This window comes from Mauremys reevesii, linkage group 27, assembly GCF_016161935.1.
Source record: "Mauremys reevesii isolate NIE-2019 linkage group 27, ASM1616193v1, whole genome shotgun sequence".
In the NCBI taxonomy this organism is placed as follows: domain Eukaryota; kingdom Metazoa; phylum Chordata; order Testudines; family Geoemydidae; genus Mauremys; species Mauremys reevesii.
In genome coordinates this window covers 7384466-7402868 of record NC_052649.1, presented here as the reverse complement: position 1 = coordinate 7402868, position 18403 = coordinate 7384466, and the positions used below count along the sequence as shown (strand labels likewise).

The 18403-nt window shown below is 54.5% G+C and overlaps 1 protein-coding gene across 1 annotated transcript; it reads left to right on the top strand.

The window, feature by feature from the left end:
• The first annotated feature begins 908 nt into the window (after positions 1-908).
• On the top strand, positions 909-13145 carry TNS4 (tensin 4). The gene is made up of 12 exons (XM_039516863.1): positions 909-1010; positions 5359-5797; positions 6033-6457; positions 7601-7687; positions 8441-8560; positions 8953-9045; positions 9341-9418; positions 10259-10330; positions 11193-11361; positions 11861-11929; positions 12249-12275; positions 12854-13145. Exons 2-12 carry the CDS (start codon positions 5376-5378, stop codon positions 12981-12983), a joined length of 1692 nt encoding a protein of 563 aa, XP_039372797.1. The 5' UTR covers positions 909-1010; positions 5359-5375; the 3' UTR covers positions 12984-13145.
• Positions 13146-18403: the final 5258 nt, after the last annotated feature.

The following is an 18403-nucleotide window of genomic DNA, read 5'->3' as shown; positions in this document are numbered from 1 at the left end:
CGCCTGCTGCTCCAGCTTGACTACAAAATGTTCTTATTATTCAGCCGAGGGTTGGCTCAGCCAGCCTATGATGGCCCAGACCAAAGCACATCTGCTGCCCAATGGGGGCCTGAACTCGAATGCCGTGTTCACACGTGTGGCCTCTCCCGCCCCCGGGAAAGAGCAGCAGGTTGCCTCTATGGAAAGAGCCAGTCCCACACATCGGCCAGAGGGTGAAGAGGAGACCAAGGGGAATCCCGAGGCTAATCCAGTGTCTCCGACCCTGGACGTGTCCATAGAAAGCCTGAACCAACTGATCCTAGAAATCGACCCGACCTTTCAGCCCCTCCTGCTCAAACCAGACGGCAGCAAGAAGCACAGTGCCCAACCCACGTCTCCTGGCTACGCGGCTGTGAGCGAGAAACCAGACCCCGATTCGTTAGGTGAGGTAAAGGTCGTCAGCGTGCAGCGGAGCCAGCGCAGGGCGCGCTCGGCCCTACCAAAGTAGCATGAAAGTCCCAGAGCGTTTCCGTGCATTGCACATGCCCCGTGCAATCCCAGAGAATTCACCCCGTGCAGCGGGCAGGCACAAGTCCTCAAAAAGGGCACTGGTGAAACGTAATTTTACCCATAGTACAGCCAGGGTTTGGATGTGATTTTTTCTTGCCTATCACATCAGGGGCAGGCAAGTGGATTTTGTGGCTGGGCTGGCATCACCATAGCATCCAAGGCCACTCTCAATCTGTAATGTATTTATCCTCAAAGACCTTCTGTGCTGCAAGGCAGAGCTGTTCTCCCCATTTCACAGCTGGGAAACTGAGGCACGGATAGGCTAGGTGATTTACGGGGGTTGGTGGAGGAGCTAATGGCTTACGGTCACCTGGCTGGAGTTAAAGCCAGGGCAGGTGTGTGGCTAATGAGGAATTAACGGGGAAGGCAGGAGCTCAGAAGTAAGGTGCAGGGTGTGAGTGAATTAGCATAGAGGTCAGAGCAGCCCGAGCCTGCAGCCCGCGGGCGCAGGAGAGGCATGTGTGAGTTTTGTTTGTCCTGCAGTTTCTCTCGGGGGTAACCGCCCTCGGAGGGAGGCTGGTTAAGGTGCTGAGATGGCCCCAGGGCTCTGGGTTGAGTTTGCAGCCTTGCCGCAGAGACCCTGGGTCAGTGTCCTAGGCCACAGATTTCAGTGGAGCTCCGCTCTCATTTAGGCCCCCAAAGGAGTGGCTGGACTTTCAGCAGAGCCCCGTGTGTCAGGCGCAGAGCGAGTGTCTGTCCCCAGCTGTGAGAGCGAACCCCACCGCTGGCAGCAACAGTGGGAGAGCAGGGCTTAGCCACTGGGCCCTGCGCAGAGCCGGGTTCGCTGACACGCTGGTGAACGTAGCACCCACCGTCTCCACCATGGCAGCCTCTCTCTACAGCCATGGGATTGTTCCTAAAAAACTCTAGCGTGTGTGTGTGTGTGTGTGTGTGTGTGTGTGTGTGCCTCAGTTTCCCCCTCTGTAAAATGCAGCTAACCGCATTGCTTTGCCTTGTCGGGATGCGGTGAGGCACTCAGATAGCGCCGTGCTGGCAATGCCATAAGGGGGCAGCTGAATGAGCTGGAGCAGGGGCATATCGACAAGGAACGACGAGGAGCGGCCGTCAGTGACGTTCCTTTGCAGCACATTCCCCTGGGTTCTTGCTGCAAATTCCTTTGCAAGGAAGAGAGTCAAGGGGGGACGGATGGCGGAGAGCGGCTTGCACAAGGTAGCGATGTTGAGTGAAGACTTTTAGGGATGCATTGGCCCCTGAGAAATCATTTCTGCAACGGCCCTGGATACGCCCGCGGGTTTTCCGGTGCGTCGAATGAAAATCACGGTGTGTGTGTTTGAACCTTCCACTCAGGGAGAGTTTGCATAATCCACCCTGTGTTCATGGGAGATGTTCATGGCTGATGCTAATTCTCTCTCCTACGTAGTGGTTGAGAATGTTAGAATGGCCCTCTCGGCCCCGCAGAGCACGTGCCTTCTAGGTGCCAGGAACATGAGCTAATATTAAACCCGTCTGATAGGCAGGAGCTTCAAGGCAGCAGGCAAACAGCTGGGTTAAAGGGATGACCCGGAAGCAGCCAATTCTTTCTCCTAACAGGACCATTCTGAGTTACAATCCTTTTCCTTTGGCGGGACACAGTGTATCCAGCCAGGAGCTGGTCGCAAGGGCTCTGAACACTAATGAGCCGGCTCTGGGACAAGCTGGTGACAGAGCCCCGCCCAGGACGGTCCTTGATAGGGCGATTGCTGCTTTTTAGCAATAGCGAGGAGGGGAGCGTTTGGGGAAGGGTTGAGGCGTGAGAGAGAACTGCTAGTCAGGGTTTCTCTAAAGGACTTGACAGGCTTCCAGCAGATCCCCCCAGCCCTGTCGCTCCAGCGGGCTGCAGCACCTTTCACGTTCCCCGGCGGAAGAGCCTCCCCCACTAGGCAGCACTCTCGGTTAGATCTGCGTTGCAATGGCAGCGTCAGATCAGCCCAGCCCGGTTCTGGCCCGTGGGCCTCAGGACGGGTGTTCTCTGCTGCAGCAGGCCTGGCGTCGCTGCGTACAGGTGAAAACCTTGTGGCCATGAGTACGGTGGGCTCTGACGTGCTTTATGGGGCTGTTCAGCCAGCGTGTTTATCTAAGCACGGCCTGTGTTATTTTAAAATTGGTTTCTCAACAGTAGACAGATTCACCAGCCCAATTAAACTGAACGTCTGCCTGTGCTTTGCCTAGGGGCCTGGCACCCAGAGCGTAACTTTTGTGCGGACTTGTCCTAGAACCCGATGCCTTCCAGGCCCTGTTGTTTCTTACGAGAAGCAGTGACTGAAGTCTTTGCAATTCCCCGTCCTCCCAGAGTCAGCTCCTCACTAACCACACGATCTAAGACGTGTCAAATGAATGACAAAGAAACTCAAAACTTTTAAGAGAATTTTTTTATTACAGAAGCAAAAAAATATTCCACCCTATTGATGCCTTTAAAAGTAGCGCAAGGAATCAAAGGCATGACAAGATCCAGCGGCTGGAAGCGGGAGCTGGACACATTCAGGCTAGAAACACGATGCACCGTTTTAACGGGGCAGGTGATTTACGACTGGAACAACTCACCCCGGGGCCCAGTGGATTCGCCGTCGCCCGAAGGCTTTAAATCAAGACTGGGCGTCTCTGTCTAAAAGCTGCTGGAGCTCAGCCAGAAGCTGTGGGCTTGATGCGGGAACGGCTGGTGAAATCTGGCCTGCGCTGTGCAGAGGTCAGAAGATCGTAACAGTCCCTCCTGGCCTGAGAGTCTAGGAATACTTGGAGTGGATGTTCAGCCCCCGGCTCTGGCGCTGGGCTCTGCATCCCCCATTGTACAGTTCTTCTACCTCCGCAGCCGATGAGAGGAGTGAGGGTTATAGTTCATGTGCTCTGCCCCACAGCTGAGTCGGGCTCGTGTCTGTTCTGGGGACCTGCCTTTCCAAAGCAGGAAAGAGCTGAGGGAGCGAGCAGTCCCAGCGCCGAGCATCATCCCCTGCCAGGCAGCACGGCCTTGGCGAGTTCCCATGGGCTGGGCTGGGGAATGGAAGCAGCGCTCGTTCATGAACGAGGGACTCCGGCAGAGATCACGCCATTGTAACTCAGCGCCCAATGACCACGCACGGCCCCCTCGTATGTGGCATTTCTCTGGCACTTCTCAGTGGGGATCTCAAAGCCAGTTACAGACGTTGACTAACTGAGTGTCACGATCCCGCCTGCCCATTAGCGATTTTGAGCCCTGTGTTACAGATGGGTAAACTGAGGGGCCGAGCGGTTAAATGACGATGTGCTAAAAGTCAGACGAGGCAGTGGCACAGCTGGGCATGGAACCCAGGAGCCCTATCTCCTAGTCCCCCCTGCTCTAACCACTAGACCCTCTGCTCCCCTCCCAGAGCCAGGACTAGAACCCGGGATTCCACTCTCAACTTCCAGAGCAAGAAAGCTGGTTGTGTGAGTGCACAAGTCTGCAGAAATCGATTTCTTAACGTTAGGCTTTCTTAGATCTGCTTAGAAACAAACCTTTCCCCTTCACAAGTGTGTGAACAGCCACAGCAATATACCAATCCATACGTGTTCCCTTTGGGGTGTCCCAGGAGCCCTGGAAGGGAGGGAAGCGGGGGAGAGCAGTTCTGGGATGGACACTGGGGTGCACGTACTTGAGAGATCTTGAATCGCCGTAAGAGCTACAATACTCCTGCCCAAACTGGGCCAACGGACTCGACCGAACTGCTCCCCTGCCCCAGGCTCTGGCTGCTTTTGCTGCTGGAATGCTCAGCCCATGATCTGATCAGCTAGAAATGTGCAGGTGCCTTGTAACAAGCAGCTTCGCGCTGCACACACATGGCACCACGCCGGTTCTGTGCACGGTTACCAATGCTCCAAGCATCCAGCCACGCCTGAGAATGGGTGAAATCCACCCTGTGCACACGGCCAAGCACGGGGCCTGTGCACCAGGTGAGCTGGAAGTGGGACGCAGGAGCCAGAAAGCCCATCCCGCCTCACACGCCCTTTGTCCATGAGTCTGATGTGATCACTCACTTGGGAGCAGCCAGATGTTTTTTTCTTTAGTCAGGTACAAACAGAACGGCTGTTTAAGGAAGACAAATAGAAGCATCCGCCCTTTGCTACAGGCATCAACATGTAATCATCACAAGGGGTTCTGTGCTCTCCTAGATGAGTGTACCTAACCCTGCCTTCCTTGGGGCTGCTCTCGTTAGGCTGGGGGCAGGGCATTCGGGCTGGAATTAGAAGCCAAGTGTCCCCATTTCAGAGAGGGGAGCGAGGAATCTGCTTCTGGGAGCTGCAATGCAAGGCCTGGCCTTGTGACATGGGAGAAAGGGGCTCCTCAAACTTGGCAGGAAGCGGCCCTGTAACATTCCCTGTTCCTTGGCTAATGGCCGCACAACACCTGCAGCCCCAGGGGGTCTATAAAGAAGGGAATTAACCACAGCCCAGGCCTAACGAAGTGTGGAGGTTGCATCTAAGCACTAGCGCTGGAAGAGCATCGTTGTGGGGCACGAGGGGTTGTTTGAAATTCCCATCAAACACAAACTCTCTTTGCACTTGCGACTGTCGGTTGCGCTCACTTGTCGTGCCTAGATTGTCAGTTCCCCTGGACAGGGACCGTGTCACCTTCGGTGCCTGATCCTGACTGACTCCACGAGGTGCTGTCAGAATATGAGGCTGAGGTTCCAAAAGCTACCTAAGGGATTTGGGTGCCCAGTAAATGGGAACTGTGCATCAAAATCCCCTAGGTGGTTTGGAAATTGCAGCCTAAATCCATAATAATTCTCCTCCTATGTTCGGCTGATGAACCTGCCCAAATACCTTATTGTCAACCCCTTCCTTTTTTTTTTCCAGAGATCAAGTACATCGAAATGACTCCCACCCGAGCCAAGAGCCACGAATCAATGCAGGGCTCGGCCAGTCCTTGCGTCACGCCGCTCTCCATGTCACCCCAAGGCAGCTGCTTCCTGCTAGCCCGGGACAACTGCACCCCGAATGGCAGTCTTATCTTCTCGAGCCCCTCCAGGCCTGACAGCAACCGGGCAGCTCCTCAGAATCAGCCACCCACTGGGAGCTCCCCCCAGACCAGCTACAGAGCGTCTGAATGTGTGTCCATCCCGCAGCGTGGTCAGAAGGACTGCAGCTCCTACAGGCCAAATACTCTCCTGGCCACCTCTCCCGGCCTGGAGAGTTTGCGGAAGGCTTTGTACATTGGGCGGGCTCAGCAGAGAACCAGCAGGGTCTCCGTGCTCTCCACGAGCCCGGGATCAGACACCAGTTACGTGCTTGGAAGGTAAATCTGCCTTTGCGATGTCTGTGTATCCAGCGGTTCAGAGAACGAGCCATGGCCGAGAGTTTCTCTGCCTTTATGGAGATGGCCCTGTTCAGAAGCCAGGTGCGGGGGGATGGGCAGTAAGCTCTTGGGGGAGTCAGAGCCTAATAGACCACCAAGGAGTTGGGCTGCATTCTCCTGGGGCCCGAATGCCCATCAGTGCCTTCTGCTTTTACCTTCTGCTTTTCTTCTGCAGCAGCACCCAGTCGCTTCTCAACGATGACTCCGACTCTTACCAACCTGCCCACCGATCAGCGGAAAGCCCCTTATCTGTCGGCTCCTTCGGCAGCCCTCGTCTCGCCTCCCCCAGCGTTCAAGTCAATCGTTTTGGAGATGCCTTTAGCCCGGGTTCCAGTTCCAGCAAAGTGAACAACTCTTCCTCCCCGCCACTCCAGAAGGGACACGCCAGCAGCTGTCCCCCCTCCATCGTTAACTCCCTGGCTGATATCCCCATACTGCTGGTCAACGGATGTCTGGAACATGGCGAGACGTCTCCCAGGATGGGCAGAGACTTCCAGGGTTCCGTCAAGCAGACAGTTCCACCCAGTTCCAGCTCCTCCTCAGGGATAATCAGCTTGACTAAGACCTCTTCTGCAACATCTCTCTCCTTCTCCCCAGACGGTAAGTTGTGCCTGTTTTGAGTTGGAACCACTCTCTGTTTCAGAGCGAAGTTATCCAACACTGAGAATCCCATCAGCTTACCGAGGTGGGAAGACGGGATGAAACTGGAGACTGTGTTTCCACTTCCAATCACGCTTTCATTTATAAATGGTTAATAAGACACTAATAGATATTATAGATATGATAAGTTGTGTCCTTCAGGGTGATAACCCCGTCATCAGAGGTGTTCGAGATGGTTATAAGTCATGGTTGTAAGCAACCTGTGGGACTTGCTAAAGCTCTAGAACGATTGATTAATCGTTTATTGAAACATCTAGTCATCATTTTTAACCCTTCATAAATTGGAACCCCAATATAGAGTGTGACCAAGATGGCACATAAATGAAGACTCTCTCCTGCAGAAAATTGTGTGCAGAAATGTCCAGGAATTGTTCATTTAAAAAGGGTCAGGGTGTTAAAAACATCTAGTAACGATGAGGTTCCGTAAAATTATAGGGTCCCACCCTCAGCTCGTGTGACTAGGGTGGTTCTTTTGAAGTAGATGGACCTTTGCTTATTTACACTGGCTGAGAATGTGACCCTTAAGGTTTTAATTTCATCCATATTTCAGCGCTAAGACTTTTTTGCCCCCCTTTGTTTTTGGAGGCCATCGAAAGATATCAAACGTTTGGGAAACACGAGGTTCCTAGTTCAAGAGTAAACAGCTGGGCCATTGTTCTCTGGAATAGTTTACGGGGGCAGCTCCTGACAGAGACTTTTCATCGGGATTCTCATGGGAAAGAAAAGAGGGATGTCTCTCAACACAGCGCTCTTCACTTCCGTGGAGCTGGGCTGATACACGCCAGCCGAGGAGCTAGCCTGTTATCTTTCTGATCTTGACTGGTTTGCCAAGAAGATAATGAAGTGGAGAGTGAATTATGCTGGGAACCGGCGAGGAAGTTCTAATTGAAAGACTTGAGCAAACATTTAAGCCCAAGCTCAGTTAAAAGAGAAACAGTCTTTGTTAGGGGGGTTCTCCCCTTAAAGGTGCCAGGGAAGAGAATCTCTGGGATCTAAATACCTATAACACACGCCTATGCCTCTCTGCAAAGAAAGAGGTTCGTTCATGTGCCATGCATGAGGGAATGCCACTGTCTCTTGCAGGTTCCTCCAAAGATGGTGAACCAACCATGAAGTTTGTGATGGACACATCAAAATACTGGTTCAAGCCGAGCATTACAAGGGACCAAGGTAAAAGGAGAGGCGATGTCGCTAGGCCTATCCCACCCCCAAATCTACCCTTCTGCATAGCTCTTAGGGAGCTGCTCGTCTCATGGGGTGGCGGAGGGCCAGCAGAAGCTCTATGCATCACGTAGGTCCCATAGTGACTTATTTCCCAATTGCATCCTAACCCAGAAAAAAGCTGGTGTTACAGAAGTGGAAGAGGCACTCGCCAGTCTAGAGATGATGCTCAGGAAACATCAGGTCTTCACTCTGTCTGTGCTGTCCAAGTTGAGGAGAATACGCTCCCCTTTCTAATGATCAGTTGAGTCAACTTGATTTTGGAAAGGGCCGACTGTATTTTTCAATTCCCAGGATAAGGATCCTGGCTGAAGTCAAATGCTTCTTGAATCACGCCTGTGCAGTGACACCGTTCTGGTCAGGTCTTCTGCAAGGACAGAGCCTGGACCTCTGAATTTAAAAGCTCATTGAGGCTCTTCTGCCTGAGGCAATTGCTAAAGAAGCAGGTTCGGAGGACCTAACATTAGCAGACTCATTAAATGGGTATATGTGGTCTAGCCACTAACGGGAGACAAAGCACCATACTGTTAGCACGGGTTGCAGATGCATGAAGGAAATACTCGTGTGCACCCTGAAGCCCACCCCGCTGCATGTCACTGCCCCTCGGGAACGGTTACAGTGCTAGACAGAGGGAATGCTGGGTTCAGAAATGCCGAAATGCCGCCTGCGTTGCATGGGTAACCCTCTCCTGTGTGCCTTCAGCAATCCAACTTCTGAAGGAGGCGGAACCAGGCGCTTTCCTCATGCGGGACAGCACGTCGTACCGCGGGTCGTTTGGGCTGGCGATGAAGGTTCTCAGCTCACCATCCGGCTGCAAGACAGGTACAGAGAGGCCTCGTAAGAACACAGAGCTAAACTCCCCAGGAGAATCGTATACGCCAGGTTCAGCAGTTTGTAAGGGAGCCACTAAGCAGTGAGAGTTTTGCTCCATTAAGGACCCCAGAGTTTGGATCTTTGTGTTAAATTCACGGCGGTGGGTCAGCACACGGACCACACATCACTTGAAACCTCAAACTGGGGCTGCGGGGGGACGTAAGGGTCAGTGCCTAATTGCCTAGGGGTGGCGTAGACGCACAATTGAAATGGCATTTTGAAAATCCCACCCTGCAGTTACAGCCCAGCCCAGAGGCACGCAGGGAAAGTGGAGGGTCAAAAACATGGTGGGCAGTAACACTGGAGATTGTGGTAGAGCCTCTCTTGCATTTTGCTTGAAGGTGATGACAGCAGCGACCTGGTCCGACACTTCCTCATTGAGTCATCTGCCAAAGGCGTGCACCTTAAAGGGGCCAGCGAGGAGCCCTATTTTGGTAAGGATATTACTGTCGTGGAGCGGAAGTTAAGGGAGGAGTATTAGGTGTATTACGGTAGCACCGGGCCCCTGATCACATTTGTGCCTGGTGCTGTACAAACGTGCAGCAAGAGGCAGCTTAAATGCCTGTTGCAGACACGTCCCAGCGTGTGTCGCGTGACCAGTCAGAGCTGTAAATACAGTGGTTAGACCAAGGCCACTGAGATGAGGGGGAGGGTGGTGGAAGGGCGGGGGATCTGGTGGGGTCTCTTGTTGCTGCCGTCCTGCAAGCCCTCTCGCTGTCTCTGTTGCAGGGAGCCTGTCTGCCTTCGTCTACCAGCACGCCATGACAGCACTAGCGCTGCCCTGCAAGCTGGCCATCCCCACACGAGGTACGGGGCCGACCTGGAGACCCGCAGGAAGAAATGCTGGGAGTTAGCGATCGGGGTGGGGGGCGGCTGGGTGGACGTTGCAGGCACGTCTGGACTTCACGGCTACGCCCCCGTTCCAGCAAAACCGGAGTTTGGAAGGGGGCACGCACAGGGCCCGGCCATTACCGCAGTGGGGATGCATCAGTGGGGAGAGGGGCCAGCACTGGCAGGCGGGGGCGGGAGTCAGGGAGAGGCATGAATGGTTGGCAGCTGTAAGTGCCGCTGTGGTGAGGGGTGAGGATCAAAACTGGCCAATACCTCCCCGGTGGTGGGCAGAGCAGACGACGTACGTTTTGCCCTGTGGAGCCGGTTTCTTAATCCTGTGCAGCGATGCCAGCACGCTGGCTGCAGTTGCTGAACCCAGAGAGAGAGAGAGGTGCAAGCAGCCTCTGCAGCAGTCCAAGGGGTTGGGGCGCACGTGAGCCCGTAGCGAGACCGGTGGGCTGGGCAGAGGGCTCCGGAGAGCTGGCCCGGCAGCCACAAAGCACCACAATCTGCATCAGGGCCGGAAAGGCGGAGCAGAGTGGACGAACGAGGAGGGGTCAGATCATAGCGGTGGATGGGGACACAGACACGAAGGGCTTGGAAGAGGAGGAGGGGGATGGTGGGGGATCCCTGAATAGATGTGGCCTACCTATTCACAGTGGGTGAAATTCACCCGTGTGCAGAGACCCTAAGACTTAACCGGTTCCTGGGCCCTGTGTGTCCCCTGAACAGAGGTGACTTTCACCCCGGCCAAGCGTTGATTTCAGAGCGGCTTGCTCTCTCCATGCCTCACGGTTCTGTTTGTTGCTTGCACAGATTTTGCTGGTGGAGAAAATAGCTCTGAGACCCCCCTGGAATCTGCAATTTCTGCAATGAAGAAAACTGCTGGTGAGAAAAGGAAAAGAAACCAGGTTTCTTCTGGGCTTTATTTGCTGGAGGGACAACCTGTCGCCATCCTCCAGGCTTTGGCCTTCACCCCGTGCGGAGTGATTTCACCTTTTACACACCCGACACCGAGATTTTTTTTTTCACACTTGTGATAAATTCTGACACAAGTCACGGAAGCAGCTGAGGCGCAGCTGACCTGACCAGGACCTGTAGCTTGCGAGAGTGGGAGGGGAGCAGTGTTGCCAGTTTGCACGATTTTATCACAAGTCGTGTGGCACCTGGTGTTTTCCTAGTAGCCCTAATTCCAGGAGTCGGGTGACTGCATGAGAATCTGGGCTTGCATTGAAACAAAAGGCAGTAGCCAGCTCTCACGACTGAGGAAAGTTTGAAAATGTGACTCCCAGCGGCTCAAACCTCCGAAGGTGAAGGAAAAGAACCTGACAGTTGCTACGTTATAAAATCTCCGGATTTTTAAGCCAATCTCCTGATTTTCATGGCCTGACTAATGATTTCTGAACACTGGGATTTGGCAGTCCTGGGGTAGTGTCACTGTGGCTGTTTCGAACCGCGGCGTAGACAAGCCTAGGGGCTAATGGGAGAAGTATAGCAGGATATAAAGGCCATTCTCCTGCCCTGAGCTGCAGTCAGGAATGGGTGCCCTGCGGGTGAAAGCACAGGCTCAGGGAGAGAACTGTAGGATAATTATTATTGGTCTGGCAGGGGCCCCGGCGTGCTAGGAGCTGTACGAACACACAACAAAGCGCTGGTCCCCTACCGTGCCCTGATCGCTCTTGAAAGCCGGCGGGAGGGGGCCGCAGACCCAGCGGGGCGCTGACCTTGGCTTTGTGCTGTTCCCTCGCAGCCTGCAACGTCTTGTACCTCAACTCGGTGAGCGTGGAGACGCTGACCGGCGCCTCGGCGGTTCAGAAAGCTGTCGCCTCCACCTTCGAACTGGAGACGCCGCCCACGCCCACCATCGTTCACTTCAAAGTGACCGAGCAAGGAATAACCCTGACCGACGTCCAGAGAAAGTAAGGATGGTCCTTTGGGACGGGCCTGCTGAGATGCTGGCATTAGACTTGGGGTGGTGCTTACGACAGCGCTGCTGTGGGTTGGTCAGGGCTGGCAGAGTGACTAGATTCCGGCGTGAATGGGCACAGGGCTCCATAAAACCTCCTTATCTTAGTCCTGAGCTTCCTCTCCTAAATGGGGGCAAAGTCTCCTCCCAGTTACAATGCTGCAAGCGCCGTGGAAATTCCGAATTAATCCCGTCTGTCATTGGAGGCGTAACCCCCAGGCTGCATTTGACCCATTACGTTTAATAGTCTAGGACACAGTTCCACTTTGAGCACAGCCACTGCAGTGCCCCTGGCCCTTGGTGAGGGGAGTTCGAATCGGGCGCTAAATTCCCGTCACTGCTCAGCCGAGATGGATCGGAGCCGAGCCCTTAGGCCGTCGCCGGCTCATCAAGAGTGGTTGGATCCAGACGCCGCCTCTTTAAAAGCCTTTTCTTCTTCTTCCCCGCTGCAGGGTGTTTTTCCGACGGCACTATCCCCTCGCTGCCCTCAGCTTCTGCAGCATGGACCCTGAGAACAGAAAGTAAGTGCGACCTGCTGCTCTGCAAGTCGGGGCAGTTAAGTTATCCAGGGAGCAGGCTGGGTGCTGTAGTTTTCATTTGACCCTCGATGGAAAGTAACTGCCGTGTGGCCGCAGGATGGGATCAAGGACTGGCCCTGAGTAGAACGTCAGAATTGAAAGAACTGATCAAAATTCCAGATTGTCAGAAAAGACTAATCTGAAGTTCAGCTTTTTCCCCCAGTAAAAGTAACAGGTTTCTAGCTACACAGTCATTATACGCAGCTAATAAAATGAAATATCTGGGTTTATCTTAAGAGTTTATTCATCTCTTTTCTTTCAGGTGGCAAAAGTACTGCAAGTCTTCACGGTAAGCCTCGTCCAGAGAAACCTCCCGAAAACGCAGGGGAAAGTGGCTTTAGTTACGGGGCTCTGGGTGTATCTACAGACACATTTCAAACAGCAGCTTAAACCTAAAAATTAAAACCGCAGTGCTCAGAGGAGAAAAGAAATGTACGGCTTTAGGAGAATTCACCAGTGCTTTGTAACAAACCCTTGTTCTGGAATGGAAGGGGGATACAAGCGCTACCCATAGAGACCCGAGCTTTGTAAGATCTCGGCTGTAGCTGTCCCTCTCACGGGGGTGAATTTCACCCTAAGTGGAAAGAGCCCCGCAAATCCTTCAGCTCCCTAATCCTCCCGCCAGGTTTTCTCAAGACTCAGGAGGTGAGTTCCTCTACGACTCTGCTTTGTGTCCCAGAAATGTTCCATAGGCAGGAAGGTGACGGCGAGAAGCGCTCCCCCGGGATGGCTTTTCCTTGGGAACGTGACTGGGGAATGGGCCAGGTGGGGTTGCGAGTTCGCTCTGCGGCTCGTTTCAGCTGGTTCTCTTCCATTTCTGAGCGCCGGCTAACTGGGCCTCTTTTTTGGTCTCTCTCTTTCTCAAAGGATCTTTGGCTTTGTAGCCAAAAGCCAGACGGATGCCGAGAATCTCTGTCATCTCTTTGCCGAGTACGACACCGTGCAGCCGGCTTCTCTTGTCATTGACTTCATCAGCAAACTCCTCCCGGAGCAGTAGCTGATGCAAACCTGCGGAGAAGCTGTTGCTGCCAGTACCTGGATGCCGCTGAGCCGCTTCCTACCGTTCCGTTGCTGCTTTGTTGCATTTTGGCAACTGCTCCTATTTATAACTTTTGTTACGTACTTTGATGTCCAGCGTTTCAGAGGAAGGTTTTACGCTCCCTGCTCAGTCCTGGGAGCCTCTGATGGGATCAGAGCTCATTCAAAAGCTCTGATGAGGAACCACATGGAAATGCCGAATGCCTTACATGTATATATCGCAGCCTGCAGGAAGCCACGGCAGGTCAGATGGTGGATGAGTGTGCGAGAGGTTGGATTTGCCTTGCCAAGTTATTTGCTCACTCATGGGGGGTGAGTAATTTTGTTCTTTAACATGCAGGGAAAATATTGGGGCCAAGATTTTTGATAGTGATGCCTTGATTTCTGGGTGCCCAATCTGAGACCCTTACAGGGGTCTGAGCTCCCACCCTCCAAACGTGCGGGTTAGCACTGCCCGAGCTCACAGATGTCTTGTGAGGATAAATGGTGCCCTGCTACAATGGTACCAGGGGCCAGGCAAGGACCTTCCATAGACCGATGGACCCTTCTCAGTAGCCTCTGGGTGGATTCTGCAAATCAAGGCACCTACAATCACAAGCTGCTTCTGAAAAATCTTGGCTCCCTACATTTTCGTGACCAAAATGTCGGGCAAAGCAGATTTTTTTGGCCAGGGCTGGTAAATTTTTGTGCCATTTTTGCTGGACTGGCCTGGATCAAAATATCCAGACCGTGACGAGCGGAGAAATAAACACTGACGTTTTCATGACAGTAAACGTATTGGCTTTTTGGAGGAGACTGGGCCAGATCCTCAGCTGATGTAAATTGGCGGCGCCTCCTTCTGGGGCGCTCCCCGTGCTGAAGGAAGCAGGTGACTCCAGTAGGTAAGAGGCCCAATTGGGAGCCAGGAGATCTGAGGTCTGTTCCCCGTCCCCCCCTCACTCAGTGGCCATAACTTGAAGGTCTCGTCCCTTCGGCGCATGAGGAGATGAGTCAGGGAACTGAGCTAGGGAGTCGGGGCTGGGAAATCAGCTTGACATGAGTGCACAGTAACGCAGTCTGCTTTACCCACTCGATACGCCAAAATCCGGGGCAGTCGGCTTCTTCGTGTCTCTTCATCGGCCGACTGCTGCATTTTCCCTGCGCTAGTTACATAGGAGTAACATGGTACAAAAGCACCAGGTTGGGTAACTCTTCGGCCAGGGCTCAGGTGGGCAGCCAGGTCTAGTGGTTAAAGCCCCGGACTGGGACTCTGGAGGCTTGGGTTCTACTCCTGGCAGCCAATGACCTGCTGTGTGACCTTGGGCAAGTTCCTCCACCGCTCTGTGCCTCGGTTTCCCCTGCTGCTCTTTGCCTGTCTTTGATAGAATGGCGGCGCCCGTTGGGCCTTGGGGCCCCATTGTGCTGCAGTCTCTGTGGGGCAGGGCGACCTCTCGCTCTGAACTGCACTCAGCACACACAGGCCCCAGACCCAGGGCATTAAATTCATGTCTAGCCAAGTCAGATGCAAACGAGTATAAAACGAGGCAGGAGCCTTAGAACTCCAGGGAAGCCGCCCTTGACCCAGCGCGCTCATTTCTGTGTAACAGCCGGGGGCGGGTGGTTCTGAGCTTAGACGGCCAGTGAAGCTATTTAAGAGATGGAATCCGCTAGACCTGTTGTTTTGCAAGAACAGATTTCAAAGGGCTCCGTTCTGGCCGGGTGAGCCACTGCTCAGGACTCTCCGGTGGCTGAGTGGAGAGGCTGTGGGATGGATTCCCTCTAGTTCCGATTCCTTGGGAGCTGCAAAACAGGGCATCAAACGCTGGTCTTCGGAGCCCACGCTGAGCACCAGGGCCGACGGGGGGTGGGGGAAGCCGGTACAAATTACCGGGGCCCAGCGGTCTGGAAGGGGGCCCGGGGCCTGGCTTCATCAGCCCTGTTTAGCCAGTCCGCCCTTGCTGGGGGGCCCGAAAAATTTTTTTCACTGGGGCCCAAACCCGCTCTCGGTGGCCCAGCTGAGCACGCCTAGCCACTGGCCCCACAGACCTCCAGCCTCGCCCAGAACTGGGGCTGCCCTGGTGCCTGGCCCGTCTGCTGTTTCTCTGCACAGGCTTGAATTTCACCCTCGGGGACTAACGAGTCAAGGGGCTAATTCCCTCCAAAAGCTCCATTGTCGTCTGCTCCCCAAATGAGTCTCTTTTGAGGCCAGGCCACGTGGCCATCCCAACCTGGCCTTTTGGTACAGAGGTGCTTTCTGCCAAGTCTATCACACGTACGAGCAAAGCCTGCTGGGTCTCTGGCCTCTCCGCTGAGGGGTTTACAAGGGGGTTTACACCGGCTGAAAATCCCTCCAGTTTCTTTTTTGTTGTTGTTGCAAACAAATAAAGAGCCGCACGCAGCCCGAGTTTTGCAGCTGGAGTCGAGCGCTGAGGGATGAGCCAGTTTAGAACACCAGGGGGCTCCAGCGAGTCGGCTTTTATCTCCAGCCCCTTTTGCACATCTTCTGGGAGTTCTACGCCGGAGGAACGTCTGTCTGGCAGCTTTGCTGGTTATTGTAATGCTGTTTTGATTAAACAAAATTGAATCACTTCTGCGACTTTCAGTCCTCTGCGCCTGGCCTCTAAGGGCCTGGCCTCCGGGCCTGTGATTTCTGTTGTGCAGCCTGTGAACAAGCAGTGCTTGAGTTCACTGCATTTATTACAGTGCGTTCCATGAAAACCTCTGTATGATGGCAAAGGGGCTAGGAGGATTCGGGAGCTCTGGCTTGCCAAATGAGAGCACTAGGAGCACTTCCCGCTTTCCTTTTTCTGTTTAGAAAATCAAATATGCAAAAATTCCCCAAGAAAATCTGATTCCCACCCCCACCCTCCACTTTTCCGGCCAAGCTGCTGAAAACTAGGCCAGTTTTGCAAAACTCCTCCAAACCCGTCCGTGGTGGTGGTGGTGTTTGCTTCGACTTCTCAACCCCAAACCGTTTTGGAGCGGGGAAAAGGGCCAGTTGTCAAGCCAAACCCCTGACGTTTTTGCATGTGGAATGTTTGTGTCCATGAAGAGCCCTTTGCTCAGGAAACCCAGCTGAAGTTTCAGGTCCGACCAATCCAACCGCTCCAAGGGGCGCTCAGCCCAAACCACCTGGATTGAGGAAGAAAGCAGCCAGCAAGTCTCCAAGCGCCTCCTGCTTTCCAGAACTTGGCCCAGGCTTCTTGGACGCTCAGCTCTTGGTTGAGGTTCTTTGCTTTCGTTCCAGCCATTTTGTAACAAAGCCCGATCCTTTATTTTCCTGGGTTGTGGTTTTATGACCACAGCTCCCTGCAGCAGCCCTAGCAAATGCCTCATGTCATCACTCGCGCTCGGCTTTGGCGGCCAGCTAGCGACTGATCTGTTAAAGGGCAAACATTCCAGGCCCCTCAGTGCTGCGAAAAGTCCCGGCCCCGGGCTAGGTTACCAACGTATGACGGGATAATGGTGTCGCTCAGGGGTGTGGAGGATCCGAACCCTGAGTGACGTGGTTGTAGCCACCGAATTCCCGCTGTCGCCGGTGCTGTGTCCAGGGGAGAGCTGTAGAGGGGCGGTCGCTGTCTGGGTCAGCACAACGGCGTCTCTGGGGGGGTGGCTTTTCCACATGTAGTTACACCGACACACGGGGGGAGGCGGAGTCCCTGGCGGCGTAGGCTGCACCTTCGCTAAGTGCTACACTGGGGCAGCGCTGTCAGTGCAGACAGAGACCTCTCCACTGAGTGACATTAACCTGGCAGGACAAGGAGGAGCCTGGAGCAACCAGCCCCTGGGAGCTGCAGTGGAAGGTTCTCGTTGGGTGCCTGGAGACGACGGGCTGGAGACCCCCCGTGTGCGTTACCCCCACGCGGGCTCTCAGTGGGAAGCCACTTAACACGTGAGTCACTAGGGAGCGTTCCTGAGTGGGCAGGCGCTGCACTGAACTGGTGTCACTGGGGGGCACCTCTGGTAGGCACTGATAAGCCCCCTGCCCCCCGGGCCGAGCGGGTGAGAGCCATGCTGGGAATCTCCTCCCCAGGCTGAGCCGGCCTCAGCTGGACACCTCTCTGCAGACGGTGCTGAAGGCCCAACAGCTGCAAATCTCCCTTCCCTTGTGTGTGAACCAGCTGCCCCTCACCCGCGCTCAGCACCCCTTCCCCAAAGCCCATGAACAGCCGTCTGGTGCGGGCTGAGCTTACAGCTCCGGGGCACAGCTCCTTCCGTCCCCTAGCAGACGCCCTCTGCTCCTGCGGCCGTTACACCCCTGCCGGTGCTCGCACCTGGGTCGTGGCCTCCCACAGGCCTCGGGCAGAGGCCGTTGGTCTCATGCGGATGTTTCTGGGGCTGATGTTCAAGGGCTGATGCTCAAAGGCTGCTCTAGCTTCACCCTCGTTGCCTCAGGAGGGGGCCAAGGAAAGGAAGTGAGGCAAGTCCCGGCACCGCACAAGTAAATTCACTGTCCTCTGCTAGCCGGGAACCGGACCGGCCGCTCTCCCATGCCACGGTGCCCACCCATAACTTGACAGCAGGGAGGCAGGAGATGCGCTTTGACCACTATACACCTCGCGCGCTCCCGTCTGTCTGCAGCCACCTGCTGTCTCTGGGGCAGCGACCATCTGTACAGCACCTCGTGCCATGGGGGCCTGGTCCAGGACTGGCACCACAATGCCTTTAATAACAGCCCAAGGCCTAGCAGATCTGCAGGAACCATGGGCTCACGAGATGCAGCAGGAGCCACGTCTGGGAGTGTCCAGGGCGTGTCTGGCTCATGCCCGTCTCTGTGGAGCAGGTGGGTCTCTCTGCCAGGGGGATGCCCGAAATGTTACCTCAGGGATGCCACCTCACTGGAGACATCTGAAGGAGGCCTGTGCTGAGCAGCCAAGCTCCAGGCAAGTTGGTAGGTGGCCAACAAGACGCCCCGTCAACTCAACTCATTCCCTCCAGGGGAAGGATCCCTTCTGAAATCCCCGCACAAGGCTCCAGCGGAAATGCCCTGGAAATGCCCACGGTACTTCCTGTTACGTCTTGGGGCCAGAGAGTGGGGAAAGAGCCTCGTCTGCAACAGGGGAGACCGGTGGACATTATTAGGGAGCAGCCTCACTGCGCCACCGCTGGGGTCAGCTGAAATCCCATCCTCACCGCTGTGATGTTACACAGGGACCTCACAAACCTGGGGGCCAGGGCCATAAAATGGCAGGTAACAGAGAGTCCTGTGGCACCTTATAGACTAACAGACGTGTTGGAGCAGGAGCTTTCGTGGGTCTGGCGAAGTGGGGATTTACCCACGAAAGCTCATGCTCCAGCACGTCTGTTAGTCTATAAGGTGCCACAGGACTCCGTTGCTTTTTACAGATCCAGACTAACACGGCTCCCCCTCTGAAAAATGGCAGGTGAAATCCAGTGTTG

Coding starts and splice junctions, on each gene's coding strand:
- TNS4 (XM_039516863.1), top strand. CDS start 5,376: ATGACTCCCACCCGAGCCAAGAGCCACGAATCAATGCAGGGCTCGGCC. Junction 5,798..6,032: donor ACCAGTTACGTGCTTGGAAG/GTAAATCTGCCT, acceptor TTTCTTCTGCAG/CAGCACCCAGTCGCTTCTCA. Junction 7,688..8,440: donor GAGCATTACAAGGGACCAAG/GTAAAAGGAGAG, acceptor GTGTGCCTTCAG/CAATCCAACTTCTGAAGGAG.